Raw genomic sequence first — 15,684 nt, forward strand, 5'->3', positions numbered from 1 at the left:
TACAGCAGCCCAGATTCTGCGCCGCCGCCACTTGGTACATACTAATTACTGTTTTTATGTGTTTTTTTTTCCTAATTACAACTTGTGTATTATAAAAAAAAAAAAAATAAAATGCCACAGAAACGGAAGAGAAGAAGAAAAAGAGGACCCCCCTCCTACTCAGTACTGATACACAAGTGTCATTTCTTCATTCGCCTCATGTAAACCAGCGCGGACACGGAGATTGCGGTGACATTTATTAGGGCTGATGGCGAACAGCTGATTCTGTCATCTTGCTGGGGGACCATCATTCAAAGAGGTGTCCTGCTGTACGTACAGCCTCCTAGTCATTAGCATGACAGCCGCGTGGAGATTTGCTTTGCCGAAAAAGGACCAAAAATTTTAGCCCTAATGAAAGGAAGAGGATCGGATTCGGCCAAAGCCATAGGGTTTCCGGTTTGTCTAACTGACTTTATCGTTAAAGGATATTATGATAAACCAAAAGATAATATACAAGCTTCATGTTAGTATAAGCAAGAAGCAAATTAACATGATACTATAGTAGGGACGGCACACTACTGACACCTGATGGCCATCATCGGCATTGCAGATATAAATTCAATTGCATTTTAGAGGTTTACATCAATTTTAACACAGAATTATAGGACGTATGAAACATATACATTAAAAAAAAAAACATATATATAATCATATGCAAATTTAGGCACACATCTAATTTTTTTAAATACATGTTTAAAAGTATAGGTTTACATTTGTATGTTTTACCTCTTAAAGGGGTATTCCGCTCAACCTTAACTTTTCATATGTTGCTGCCCATGGTGAGACTAACAGTTAATTTTACACTTTTTATTATTAGAGATGAGCGAACCTGGAGCATGCCCGAGTCGATCCGAACCCGAACGTTCGGTATTTGATTAGCTGGGGCTGCTGAACTTGGATAAAGCTCTAAGGTTGTCTGAAAAACTTGGATACAGCCAATGACTATATCCATGCTTTCCACATAGCCTTAGGGCTTTATCCAACTTCAGCAGCCGCAGCTAATCAAATGCCGAAAGTTCGGGTTCGGATCGACTCGGGCATGCTCCAGGTTCGCTCATCTCTAGTTATTATCTATTCAGTCTCCTTTCCCCCAGTTCTGAGCTGCTGCTTTCTGCTGAAAGCACAAAAATCGGTAAGTGAGCTTCCCTCTCTTTCTCCCCTCCCTTCCGAGATGGCTGATGTAAACAAATCCCTGTCAGACTTTATCTGCAACATTTCAGATTGTGTAATGCTGGAAGGGTTAAACTGAGGTCAAGTTGCTTTTTAACTCACTGTGATTAACCCTCTCGGCATTCCAAAGTTACAGATAGGGACTTGTTTACATCAGCCATATTACAAGGGAGGGAGAGGAGATGGAGAGAAAAGCTCACACACAGATTTATGTGTCTTCAGCAGAAAGCAGCAGCATAACTGGGGGAAGGAGACTTAATAGATAATAAGTATTGAAGGAATTGTTAGTGTCGAGGGCAACAACATATGAAAAGTTATATTTGAGCAGAATAATTATATATATATATATATATATATATACATACACACACACACACACACATAGCATCTCTCTCTCTCTCTCTATATATATATATATATATAGAGAGAGAGAGAGAGAGAGAGAGAGAGAGAGAGAGAGAGATACTATATATATATATATATATATATATATATATATATATATATATATATACACACACATATATGTTATCCAGTGCTACAAAAACATGGACACTTTTGCCCCAAGATTGGGTGGGGTTTGAAACCAGTTCCATTAAAGTAAATGGAGATTAATTGCAAACCGCACCTGAACTGGAGACAAGGGCGGGGCAAAAGTGGCCATGTTTTTGTAGCGCTGGAAAACCGCTTAAAAAAAAAAAAAAATAAGGTATACATTTTTGTTCTTTCCTGGTCTATCTGTTGCGAGAGACCGATCTGTAAGGAATCACATGGGTTTATAGGTAGGATAGTTTCAATACATCTTCCAAGCTTTCAGTTGTGTAGAAAAGTCCTAATGTGAACAGCTCCTTAGGGTCCTGAGCGATTTTTAACGATTAACGATCGCAAACGAGATTATTTATCGTTAACCTGAAAACGTTCACCTTATTACACAGAACGATAATCGTTAGTTAGTCGTTACTATGATCGTTTATACCTTCTGATCTCAGCAAAACAATGGACAATGAGAAATTACACTGAACGATTAGTGAAAAAACGCGGAACTTGAGCGAATGAATGTGGAATTACAGCAAACGATTAACGATAATTTGGGGTTTCGGATCAAATTCAACGACATACGAACGATTATTTGATATATAACGATTTTTCGCACGTTTTCGTGTAATAGGGCCTTTAGTCTGTAAGGCTGCTCTCACACAGGACGCGTCGGCTGCAGATTTTCTGCATAGTATCCACAGTATTACTGTATGTTAACTCTTACCACATGGTGAGGGCCGAGTCTGGACTGAGAGGACATATCTATTAGGGTGCCTACATCGATTTCCCAATGCTTTGATGTCCGTAGGGACCAATTCGAAAAAAACAAAGTGAATGAGGTGCAGGTTAGCAGAGCGACAGGAGGAGGGAGTTAGATTACATTAGGCCTCATGCACACTGCAGAGCTACAGGACGCATGCAGAGTATGATCTGAACTATAAAGACAGAGCTGCTCTATAGCAACATTGTGGAATAAAGTATGGGAAGGAGCACGCCACATTACAGCAGGAGTCCTGCTCTATCTGCTCATACACAGAAGTCTATAGGTGCTGCATTATTTATTAGTTTGCCTGAGCACTCACATTCACTTAAAGCAGGGGTAGGGAACCTTGGCTCTCCAGCTGTTGCAAAACCACAACTCCCATCATGCCTTGACAGCCAAAGCTTTAGCTTTGGCTGTCCAGGCATGATGGGAGTTGTAGTTTTGCAACAGCTGGAGAGCCATGGTTTCCTACCTACCCCTGACTTAATGGCATTAATCCTAATCATACATTAACTATTGCTCCCTACTTCACAGGAGCTGACTACAATTCCCAGCATGCATTGCTGACATCATGCCCGCCTACCTGCTAAAGAGCAAGTCTCCACCTTCCTGTGCAAATCATATTGTGGTCCCTCACTGCTGAGCCTCTCACAATAGTTCCTAATCCTCATTCTCTGCCGTTTCATTGACAAACCTTAAAACTCAGAGTGCTGCAACTGAGCATGTGCGACCTTTAAAGCGTCACTGTTGTTTAATTTTTTTTTTTTTTGCAGAAATCAGTAGTACAGGTGATTTTAAGAAACGTTGTAATTGGGTTTATTAGCTGAAAATTGTAATTTTTATTATGAAAAAGCAGTTTGAAGTTCTCCCCCCTGTCTTCATGGTTCTGTTATGGAGAGGGGAGGGGTGGAGGGAAATGAGGCACCAAAACAGGACAACAAAGAGTTTATTTACAGCTACATCACCGGGCTATCTCCTCTGAAGTCAGCACTGACCTCTCTGACCTTTGAATACCGGATTTTACACAGCTCACAGTTCTCTGCGAACAGGCAGGGCTCGACTGATGTAAAAGAGTCGAGATTTCCTGATAATGAGCAGTGAAAGAGAGGAGAAGGGAGGGTAGGGGGACCTGGGGAAAGTCTTTTTGAATGCAGATAATGGCAGATTTGCTTAATAAACCCAATTACAAAGTTTCTTAAAATCGCCTGAACTATTGATTTCTGCAAAAAAAAAAAAAAAAAAATAGGACAGTGACACTTTAAGCTAAAGCCGCTTACAAGGTCATAACCCAGGGAAGCAAGAAGGAAAATGATAAGAGTAGGTATAACAATGGTTCCTTTAATATGAAGACAATATTTATTCTTGACATCTGTATTTTAAGGAGGGCGTTTACAAGGTGTACACAAGCTGTCCCCCCCTCCCCCTCCATCACTGAGTCCATAGCGCTCCATACAAGCTGCCTCACAAGCCGTGGGTGATGGTGCGGTTTCGCAAATTCTGCACATATTCCTCTGCTTGTTGGAATCCGGTGATGGGTTCTTCCTTTGGAGGTGGCGGTCCCTCTACCAGCTTGACAAAATAATGGCAGTGAACCTTATCCATGATGCCAAACCTGCCCCGGCCATGGATACGGATGCGTTTCAGGTAGGTGCCTTTCCCAGAAAATGAATCGGCTGAAAAGAAGCAGAGACAGGCTATTTACAGACATGTATATGGTAATGGCCAAAGATGAGTGAATCCCGGGTGACTGGAGAAGATGGATGCACATGGATGTTTTCCAGGCAGCTATAGGGATGTATCCATCTTCTCCAAGCTGTGGGCTTCAAAAGTCGAGCAATCAGGTTGTCTTGAACCCAAACATACTGTAAAACTTGTATCAAGGAGGGCAAAGCACACAGGCTGAAGTTGAGTGGAAAGCACACAAAGCAGTATGTGAAGGGGGAGTACACACAGGCTGTAGTTGGGTGGAAAGCACACATAAAGCAGTATGTGCAGGGGAGTACACACAGGCCGTTGTGGGGTAGAAAGCAAACATAAAGCAGTATGTGCAGGGGGAGTACACACAGGCTGTTGTGGGGTAGAAAGCAAACATAAAGCAGTATGTGCAGGGGAGTACACACAGGCCGTTGTGGGGTAGAAAGCACACAAAGCAGTATGTGAAGGGGGAGTACACACAGGCTGTAGTTGGATGGAAAGCAAACATAAAGCAGTATGTGCAGGGGGAGTACACACAGGCTGTAGTTGGTTGGAAAGCACACATAAGGCAGTATGTGCAGGGGGAGTACACACAGGCTGTAGTTGGGTGGAAAGCACGCATAAAGCAATATGTGCAGGGGGAGTACACACAGGCTGTAGTTGGGTGGAAAGCAAACATAAAGCAGTATGTGCAGCGGGAGTACACACAGGATGTAGTTGGGTGGAAAGCACGCATAAAGTAGTATGTGCAGGGGGAGTACACACAGGCTGTAGTTGGGTGGAAAGCAAACATAAAGCAGTATGTGCAGGGGGAGTACACACAGGCTGTAGTTGAGGTGAAAGCACACAAAGCAGTATGTGCAGCGGGAGTACACAGGATGTAATTGGGTGGAAAGCAAACATAAAGCAGTATGTGCAGGGGGAGTACACACAGGCTGTAGTTGGGTGGAAAGCACACATGAAGCAGTATGTGCAGGGGGAGTACACACAGGCTGTAGTTGAGGTGAAAGCACACAAAGCAGTATGTGCAGCGGGAGTACACACAGGATGTAGTTGGGTGGAAAGCAAACATAAAGCAGTATGTGCAGCGGGAGTACACACAGGCTGTAGTTGGGTGGAAAGCAAACATAAAGCAGTATGTGCAGGGGGAGTACACACAGGCTGTAGTTGAGGTGAAAGCACACAAAGCAGTATGTGCAGCGGGAGTACACAGGATGTAATTGGGTGGAAAGCAAACACAAAGCAGTATGTGCAGCGGGAGTATACACAGGATGTAGTTGGGTGGAAAGCACACAAAGCAGTATGTGCAGCGGGAGTATACACAGGATGTAGTTGGGTGGAAAGCACACAAAGCAGTATGTGCAGCGGGAGTACACAGGATGTAATTGGGTGGAAAGCAAACATAAAGCAGTATGTGCAGCGGGAGTACACACAGGCTGTGTATGAGTGTAAAGAGAGGAGAGCATGTACAGGGGAGGAGGAATCACTCACGAACCCAAACATTCAGTGTTTGATTCCCTGCGGCTGCAGAAGTTCCTGAATTTACGTCTATTAAAAAATCTCTAGTGTTCCAGTACTTATCAGCAGCAGTATGTCCTGAAGGAAGTGGTGTATTCTTTCCAGTCTGATACAGTGTTCTCTGCTGCCACCTTTGTCCGTAACAGAAACTGTCCAGAGCAGTCTCCAATGAAAATCCAGCAAACAGAGTTCAGGCGCTTACCAATCAGCTATGCTTGTAAACCGAAACGCTTCCTGTACCATTTGTCGCGAACCAAAACGCGCCCTGTACTATTTGTTTGTCATCTTTGAAGATGTGATAAATATTACAAGCATAGTTGATTGGTGAGTGCCAAGAAATTTATAACTAGCCATTGAAAACCCCTCCAGCTCTCCAGACCCGAAAGAATACACCACTTCCTGCAGGACATAAAGCAGCTGATAAGTACTGAAAGGCTTGAATTTTTTTTTATAGAAGTAAATTACAAATCTCTGGCACCAGTTGATTTGAAAGACAAAAAAAATTGGTGAACAACCCCTTTAAGCCTAAAACCTAGTGATTATAATTTATACATTAATAAGCATGAATAAAGTGACAGCTGGGTATTATCAGTTGTGGGATGCCCCTGCATAGCCTGGTACTGTTCTACATAGTGCTCACAGTATCAGGGATACACTGTATGTTACTGTGACAATCAGCTGTCAGTTTATTGATACATTTCCAGTAGGATAAAACAGAGGAACACCACCATGTTGGACTGGTCATAAAAACAATGTAATATATGTACTAAAACAGACGTGTACGGAAAGGTTTAGGATTGTCCAGTAAACCTCTATGGCTCACACATCACTTACCCACGTAAAGGTTAGACTTATATTCCACATGGTGGTTTCTTACTGCCATCTCCTGAGCTTCTAACAAGACCTAAAACACAAAAGGCATAGAAAAGTTTTGTTTTTATTATGACATATCAGCAAATATCAGAAACAACCTGCATCTATTTCAATGCAAGTTGCCAATTTTATTAGACCACAGCTCCCCCTGGTGGCAGACCATGCTTCAGCAGGAGTACAGGGATAAACTTTGCCTGCTCTCCTTGTTTCCCCCACAATATAATAATCCCCATTCTTAGAGCTCTGAGCCCAATCCTCTTTTATTCCTCCAGGAAAGGTATGAATAAATTTCCAACTGGGTGTAACCAGTTGGGGGGGTGTCCATGCATACTCTCACACTGTTCAATCAGTGTAAACCAGCGTTTGCCAACCGGGGCGCCAGGAAAACCCGCCAGGGGTGCCGCGGGATCCCAGTGGGAATTGTGACAGTCACTTTAACATCCCTAGAAGCTGCAGCCATGAAAAGCCCATTAGGGGGTATATTATTACTATATGGAGGGCACAACAGTTGACATTATTACTATCTGGGGGCACAGCGGGGGGACATTATTACTATATGGTGGCACATTAGGGGGCATTATTACTATATGGAGGGCACATTAGGGAGCATTATTACTATGTGGGGGGACAGCCTGGGGCATTATTAGTATAAAGGGGCACATCAGGGGGCATTTTTATTGTGTGGGGGTACACAGCAGTTTGGGAGGCTATAGGAGGGAGAAAGGGAAGCAAGTTGCTAGAAATGTGCTGAGCCTAAGATGTCTGTCTGGCAGGTTCTGAAGATTATCCAGTGCTACAAAAACATGGCCATTTTTTTCGAGAGACAGCACTGTTCTTGTCTCCAGCTTGGGCGGGTTTTGCTACTCAGTTCCATTTAAGTGAATGGAGCTTAATTGCAAACCGCACCTGAATTGGAGACAAGAGTCTTGTTGTCTCTGAAAGAAAGTGGCCATGTTTTTGTAGCGCTAGATAGCCCCTTTAATTGTAGCTGGAAGAAATCGTCACGGTGGTCTGGACCGGATGGAGAGGAAAATGGAAAGTAACGTCTCAGATCAAAGAAGACGTCACCGGTGAGTCACTAAATGATGTTTTTTATATTGTGCAGAACATTATTTAGGAGGGGGGCCCCGAGGTGGCGTAGCTATAGGGGTCGCAGGGGTCGCCATGGCGACCGGGCCCCTACGCTAGGGGGGCCCGCACGGCCCCCCTTGCCACTTCCTCCCGGAAGCTCACTGAACTGAAGAGAAGCTGCCAGGCCTGAGGGAGATCAAGGATCCAGGTGAGGCGAGTTTATTTTGTTTTTTTTGTTTTTTTTACATAAATGTTGCGATGTGGGGGGCTGCACAAGGGGTCTATACTGGGGGGGGAGGGGCTGCACAAGGGGTCTATACTGGGGGGGAGGGGCTGCACAAGGGGTCTATACTGGGGGGGCTGCACAAGGGGTCTATACTGGGGGGGGCTGCACAAGGGGTCTATACTGGGGGGCTGCACAAGGGGTATACTGGGGGGGCTGCACATGGGGTCTATACTGGGGGGGCTGCACTAGGGGTCTATACTGGGGGGGCTGCACAAGGGGTCTATACTATGGGAGGGGGGCTACACAGGGGGTCTATACTATGAGAGGGTTACACAGGGGGTCTGTACTGTGGGGGATCTACACAGGGGGTCTATACTGTGGGGGGGCTACACAGGGGATCTTTACTGTGGGGGGGCTACACAGGGGATCTTTACTGTGGGGGGGCTACACAGGGGGTCTATACTATGGGGGGCTACACAGGGGGTCTATATCTACATTATCTGTACTCAGAGATATCACTGTGTTATCTGTTCTGTTACATAGGACTGCAGGTGACTACTACATTATCTGTACTCAGAGATATCACTGTGTTGTCTGTGGCGTTACATAGGACTGCAGGTGACTACTACATTATCTGTACTCAGATATTACTGTGTTATCTGTGGTGTTACATAGGACTGCAGGTGACTACTACATTATCTGTACTCAGAGGGATATCACTGTTATCTGTGGTGTTACATAGGACTACAGGTGATATCAGGTGACTTCTCCAGGTTGCAGAAGTTCAAACTTCATCGTGCCCTGCTGACAGTTTATTATGGGAGTTGTAGTTTTGCAGCATGTGGCTCTTCAGGTTGCAGCACTACAACCCCCATTGTTTCCAACTGGCAGTTTATGATGAGAGTTGTAGTTTTTCAGCTGGAGAGTCAAAGATTGTAATACAATGATTAGACAATGACACAGTTCAGTCCATTATTTATAGGGGGCAGTAGTGCAGTACATGAGGTGGAGGCAGTGGCAGTGCATTAGAACATGGTGGCACATTAGAGTAATTGGATATAACGTTAGATAGGACTTTGCCTGATCAGGTGAGATGGGGGGCCCCAAGCTAACATTTTGCACCAGGGCCCATCAGCCTTTAGCTACGCCCCTGTATATATATATATTAGCTGCCATTCCTGTGATCAACACTCAGTGTCGGACTGGGGTATCTGGGGCCCACCAGTGGAAATGATCCTGAGGGCCCACCAATGAAGAACCAGTCTGTCAGTCAGTGTTAGTGCAGGTTCTAAAGCTGGGGGCCCACTGGAGGATTCCTCTGGTGGGCCAGTCCAACACTGTTCCCACTTCTTCCTGGGTGGTGTTATGTGTGGGGTCCACAGGAGCTCCGATCATTGATTGGCTGAGCAGACAGTTCCTTTAAGGATGACCCATCACGTGAACCAGCAACAAGCGGTGATGACCAGAAAACAGCAGGGGACCAGGGGGTAGTTGAGTATCACTTTTTACACCTATTCTTTTTTTCCTCTGTGCAAATGTAATAATTTTTAAATAAATATAATTTTATTTTTCCTGTTTATGCTGGTCTTACCTCTTTAATAACTTTCGCTCCTTTCTTGTCACTGAACTCCATCTGAGCGATGGCCTGGTCTATAGACATTCCCTTGATCTGGAAGGAGGGAAATAACAGGGTTAATCCCTCCAGGACCATGTGACAGATCGGTTATTATTCTGCCACTAAACGGGGTCCCCGAGGGCTGAGAAGCGTCGCTGGATAGAAGTGGCTCTATGAGAAGCCGGAGTCATTTACATATCTCCATCCACTATCTAGATGAATTAATAACTTTGTTCAATTTCACTTTGATGACCGAAAAAACTCATTTTACAGCCGCCTGTTTGTGGTTAAGGCGAAAGCTCCGGATTTAGGAAATTAATCACGAGGAACCGGCGGGGATTCAATTTATGAAGTGTTACTTAAAGGGGTATATTCCCTTATTGTATCACTAGGATATGTCGTCGTGTGTGATCAGTGGGGCAGTCGTCGTGTGTGATCAGTGGGGCAGTCGTCGTGTGTGATCAGTGGGGCAGTCGTCGTGTGTGATCAGTGGGGCAGTCGTCGTGTGTGATCAGTGGGGCAGTCGTCGTGTGTGATCAGTGGGGCAGTCGTCGTGTGTGATCAGTGGGGCAGTCGTCGTGTGTGATCAGTGGGGCAGTCGTCGTGTGTGATCAGTAGGATAGTCATGTATGATGAGTAGGGTAGCCGTCATGTATGATGAGTAGGGTAGCCGTCATGTATGATGAGTAGGGTAGCCGTCATGTATGATGAGTAGGGTAGCCGTCATGTATGATGAGTAGGGTAGCCGTCATGTATGATGAGTAGGGTAGCCGTCATGTATGATGAGTAGGGTAGCCGTCATGTATGATGAGTAGGGTAGCCGTCATGTATGATGAGTAGGGTAGCCGTCATGTATGATGAGTAGGGTAGCCGTCATGTATGATGAGTAGGGTAGCCGTCATGTATGATGAGTAGGGTAGCCGTCATGTATGATGAGTAGGGTAGCCGTCATGTATGATGAGTAGGGTAGCCGTCATGTATGATGAGTAGGGTAGCCGTCATGTATGATGAGTAGGGTAGCCGTCATGTATGATGAGTAGGGTAGCCGTCATGTATGATGAGTAGGGTAGCCGTCATGTATGATGAGTAGGGTAGCCGTCATGTATGATGAGTAGGGTAGCCGTCATGTATGATGAGTAGGGTAGCCGTCATGTATGATGAGTAGGGTAGCCGTCATGTATGATCAGTGGGGTAGCCGTCATGTATGATCAGTGGGGTAGTCATCATATATGATCAGTGAGGTAGTCTTCATATATGATCAGTGGGGATCTGACCTCTAGGACCTGAGAAGGTTCCCAACTACATACCGGCACCTAGGGTGGGGAGTGCTCTGGGACTTGTAGTGTTTTCTGTTCTTAGGCAGCTCTGGGACTGCTGGTGGTGTTAATGATCTGCTGATCGATGTCTATGGTACAAAGGGACGGACGCCTTATTCTACTACCTTGTACTTACCAGTTTAGCCAAATACCACATCTTGTCCATACTGTACTTGATCTCCCTGCGGCAGTGGTGAATTTCCTATGGTAATAAAGGGGAAAGACGAGGCAGTCACAAATGTCATATTCATGTATGTACACAGTGACCCCACCAGCAGAATAGTGAGTGCAGCTCTGGACTATAATACAGGTTGTAACTCAGGATCAGTAATGTAATGTATGTACACAGTCACCCCACCAGCAGAATAGTGAGTGCAGCTCTGGACTATAATACAGGTTGTAACTCAGGATCAGTAATGTAATGTATGTACACAGTCACCCCACCAGCAGAATAGTGAGTGCAGCTCTGGACTATAATACAGGTTGTAACTCAGGATCAGTAATGTAATGTATGTACACAGTCACCCCACCAGCAGAATAGTGAGTGCAGCTCTGGACTATAATACAGGTTGTAACTCAGGATCAGTACAGGATCAGTAATGTATGTACACAGTCACCCCACCAGCAGAATAGTGAGTGCAGCTCTGGACTATAATACAGGTTGTAACTCAGGATCAGTAATGTAATGTATGTACACAGTGACCCCACCAGCAGAATAGTGAGTGCAGCTCTGGAGTATAATACAGGATATAACTCAGGATCAGTACAGGATAAGTAATGTAATGTATGTACACAGCGATCCAAGCAGCAGAATAGTGAGTGCAGCTCTGGAGTATAATACAGGATGTAACTCAGGATCAGTAATGTAATGTATGTACAGAGTGACCCCACCAGCAGCTTCCAGCCAGGAGATACAGAACATGTCTCCGGGTCAACGCAGGAGCACAGGCAGTGCCAGGACTCAGTACTGTCTCATCCGATACAGAGACATATGGTGGTCATTAGTCACTGGGGAGGGTGGTGGAGAGAGCTGTGCGGCTAAGGGCGACTGCTCACACATAAACCACCGGCAATAGGCAGAGACAATATTTTACTAGTAAGGTACCAACCCCGCGGCCCTTGATCCTGTGCCCCATTTGTAGTGTGATACAGAACATATATCTGCAGGACTGAGGATTATATACCATACAAGATGTATTTATTTCACTCATCCAGCTCTACTTCGGCTATGAACATCCTCAGTACCAGAAAATAGCTGAACTGGGAAATAAGAGGCCAAACGTGCACAGCGCCTCCCTGTGGAAGTGAATGGAAAAGCTTTGTGGAGTCATAGAGAGAGGCTGAGGATGTGTATACGGCTGCGGTCGTGTGGATATCTAATACATGTAGGTAAATGGCAAAAATGGGGTTAAGGGGTTATCCTAAAATCAAGCTATCCCCTGTCCACAGGATAGAGGATAAGCTGATCGATGGGGGTCTGGACATTAGACCACCACCGATCCTGGGAGTGGAGGTCAATAGTCCTCTAAATGAATGAAGCAGCGCTGTGCATGCACAACCAGTAAGTTAGATTTGTAAGTTATTTCTATTTAAAAATCTTAAGTCCTCCAGTACTTACCAGCTGCTGTATGTCCTGCAGAATGTGATGTATTCTTTCCAGTCTGACACAGTGCTCTCTGCTGCCCCCTCTGTCCATGTCAGGAACTGTGCAGAGCAGGAGCAAATCCCCATAGAAAACCTCTCCTGATCTGGACAGAGGTGGCAGTAGAGAGCACCGTGTCAGATTGGAAAGAATACACCACTTCCTGCAGGACATACAGCAGCTGATAATTATTGGAGAACTTAAGGATTTTTAAACAGAAGTAAATTACAAATCTATATAACTTTGACATTAGTTGATTTGAAAAAAAAATAATAATAAATCACCAGAGTACCCCTTTAAGTCCATATTGTTTCAGTATTGCTAACCACTAGATCTCTGTCTCTTCTTTGTCATGGTCGATGCTACATTACAGCAGAACCACATGGCAGTGTTAGAGTTCACACTGCGTTTTTGCAATCCGTTTGTGCAAAAAACAGATAAAAAACGGATGCATTTGTGTGCATCAGTTTTGATCCGTTTTTCCATTGCCTTCCATTGTAAAAAAAAAAAAAACGGATCAAAACGGATACGTTTTTTTTTACGGACACACAAGTAGTGTCAGCTACGGTTTTGTGTCTGTCAAAAAAAAAACGGATCAAAACGGATCAGTTTTTATTACAATGGAAGTCAATGGAAAAACGGATCAAAACTGATGCACACAAATGCATCCGTTTTTTTTTTCATCCGTTTTTTGAAAAAAACGGCTTGCAAAAACGCAGTGTGAACCCAGCCTTAGTGGTTAGACACCACTGATGCTATAAGGCAATGTCCATGTAACCACAGGCTTCAGGGATCTTCAAGCTACAAATTCTACTCCATCCCCTATTCACATATAGGGACTCACTGCGGGTCGCCGAGGCTCATGGGGAAGCTGAGGGGGGTAGACGATCCTGTTCTTCATCTCCCAGTTTCTTCTCTGCAGGGCGGCGGTGGTGTGGATGCCGCTTTGCGACAGGACGCTGCTGGTGGCTGACAGGCTGAAACACAACGCATGTACAGGATGAGGTCAGCAGGTGAAGCCCTAAAGAAGAGGTCCAAGAGAGTATTCCCATTCACCGACTGCATATTCACACCTGGACGTCTCTGAGAACTAGCCAATCAGGCCTGGGCTGTAACCATAAAGTCATCAGCGCATGCCACAAAGCATCACAGCTTGCTGGTTATGTGCGGCCTTGTCTATTTTTTTTCTGGCCATAGGGGGAGATTTATCGAACATGGTGTAAAGTGAAACTGGCTCAGTTGCCCCTAACAACCAATCAGATTCCACCTTTCATTTTCCAAAGAGTCTGTGAGGAATGAAAGGTGGAATCTGATTGGTTGCTAGGGGCAACTGAGCCAGTCTCACTTTACACCATGTTCGATAAATCTCCCCCATTGAGTACAGCTTGCTGGTTATAGTACCAGATGTGATTGTATATATATCATATGTGCCACAACCAGCAAGATGTGATGCCTCCAGGCATGCGTTGTACGCACATACGGCTCATATAATCTTATGACTGACTATACTTTTTATAGGCGTTTTACTCACCCCCGCTGGATCCGGAATAGCGCCCCCCATAGAGCTGAAAGAGAAAGAGCAAATATTAACCCTTGTAGGACACAGATGCCTGTTCACACAGATGGGGATGGTTCACACAGGTGGGGCGAGGATTTTTCTGGATATATTAGATTTTAACATGCCTGGCCCCTTATCCCAAAGGGAAAGATATTTTTAATTTACTTCTATTAAAAATCCCAAATCTTTCAGTACTTATCAGCTGCTTTATGTCCTGCAGGAAGTGGTGTATTCCTTCCAGTCTGACACAGCGCTCTCTGCTGCCACCTCTGTCCATGTCAGGAACTGTACAGAGCAGTAGGAAATCCCCATAGAAAACATCTCCTGCTCTCCAGACTGGAAACAATCAGACTAGAAGGAATTAACCACTTCCTGTAGGACACACAGCAGCTGATAAGTACTGGAAGACTTGAGATTTTTTTTTCATACAAGTAAAACACAAATCTCTGGGACCAGTTGATTTAAAAGAAAGATTTCTTTTTAGTGAACCATCCCTTTAAGCATGACTCTTTTCAGCAATGAACACTGCCATCTGTCACCCACTGTAGTCTAGAATGGCTGATAACAGAGAACAATAGCAGGGACCCATCAGGGCAGCCCCCTCCTGAGTGTATATAGACCCCTATAGCTCTACACTGGGGTGTAGTTATCACAGAGCATGCCCACTACAGTCAAGTCTCTTACAGTCTCTATTCCAGGGTTCCCCAACATGTGTTGTAAAACTACAACTCCCAGCATGCAATGACGGCTTTCAGTTGTCAGGGCATGATGGGAGTTGTAGTTTTGCACTATTCCTTAGCTGGTCTATAGTGTTATACAGTCACTATACACACGGTACGGTACCGCTCAGGAGTGTGGAAAAGCTGGGTGTACACAGAAGATATAGGTAAGAGAAGACGCACAAGGCCGCCGGGTGTGCATGACTCCCTAACAGATGCCCCCGTTATCAAACCCCACGGCCGGTCCCGCACACAGCCGCCTCCCCTCCTCCTCTCCCGGCTGTGACATCCGCGCCCTCCCCGCTACTCTACTCACCCGCAGACATGGACGCCGCCATCTTGGTGAGCCTCTCGCTTTACGACACGCTCTGCTGTCAGCGCTCACATGGGAGCCGGTTCTTTGCGACAGTGAGGCCGTGAAGTGCTGCAGCGTGCGGGGAGACAGGCCGGCCAGGTGAGAGATGCGAGGGGAGCCGGCTGTGTGTGATACCTGTATATACTAGCTGTATACCCTGTGTATGATGTCTGTATATACTAGCTGTATACCCTGTGTGTGATACCTGTATATACTAGCTGTATACCCTGTGTGTGATACCTGTACATACTAGCTGTATACCCTGTGTATGATGTCTATATATACTAGCTGTATACCCTGTGTGTGATACCTGTATATACTAGCTGTATACCCTGTGTGTACTATATACCCATATATACTAGCTGTATACCCTGTGTGTACTATATACCCATATATACTAGCTGTATACCCTGTGTGTGATACCTGTATATACTAGCTGTATACCCTATGTGTACTATATACCCATATATACTAGCTGTATACCCAGTGTGTGATACCTGTATATACTAGCTGTATACCCTGTGTGTGATATCTGTATATACTAGCTGTATACCCAGTGTGTGATATCTGTATATACTAGCTATATA

The 15,684-nt window shown here is 45.0% G+C and overlaps 1 protein-coding gene across 1 annotated transcript; it reads right to left on the bottom strand.

Moving 5' to 3' along the window:
* Window positions 1-3,827: 3,827 nt before the first annotated feature.
* Window positions 3,828-15,138, bottom strand: MRPL22 (mitochondrial ribosomal protein L22). Its single transcript, XM_069968937.1, has 7 exons — window positions 15,059-15,138; window positions 13,997-14,030; window positions 13,310-13,442; window positions 10,960-11,025; window positions 9,484-9,561; window positions 6,557-6,626; window positions 3,828-4,182 (listed from the first exon to the last, which is right to left on the bottom strand). Exons 1-7 carry the CDS (start codon window positions 15,078-15,080, stop codon window positions 3,971-3,973), a joined length of 615 nt encoding a protein of 204 aa, XP_069825038.1. The 5' UTR covers window positions 15,081-15,138; the 3' UTR covers window positions 3,828-3,970.
* Window positions 15,139-15,684: the final 546 nt, after the last annotated feature.

Source organism: Dendropsophus ebraccatus, chromosome 1 (assembly GCF_027789765.1).
Source record: "Dendropsophus ebraccatus isolate aDenEbr1 chromosome 1, aDenEbr1.pat, whole genome shotgun sequence".
In the NCBI taxonomy this organism is placed as follows: domain Eukaryota; kingdom Metazoa; phylum Chordata; class Amphibia; order Anura; family Hylidae; genus Dendropsophus; species Dendropsophus ebraccatus.

Bases quoted from the DNA above. Each gene is read 5' to 3' on its own strand.
- MRPL22 (XM_069968937.1), bottom strand. From the start codon at position 15,080: ATGGCGGCGTCCATGTCTGCGG. The intron at 11,026-13,309 runs GTGAGTCCCTAT...TTATTACCATAG, and splicing joins ATGAGCCTCGGCGACCCGCA to GAAATTCACCACTGCCGCAG. The intron at 6,627-9,483 runs GTAAGACCAGCA...TTTGTGTTTTAG, and splicing joins GAGCGAAAGTTATTAAAGAG to GTCTTGTTAGAAGCTCAGGA.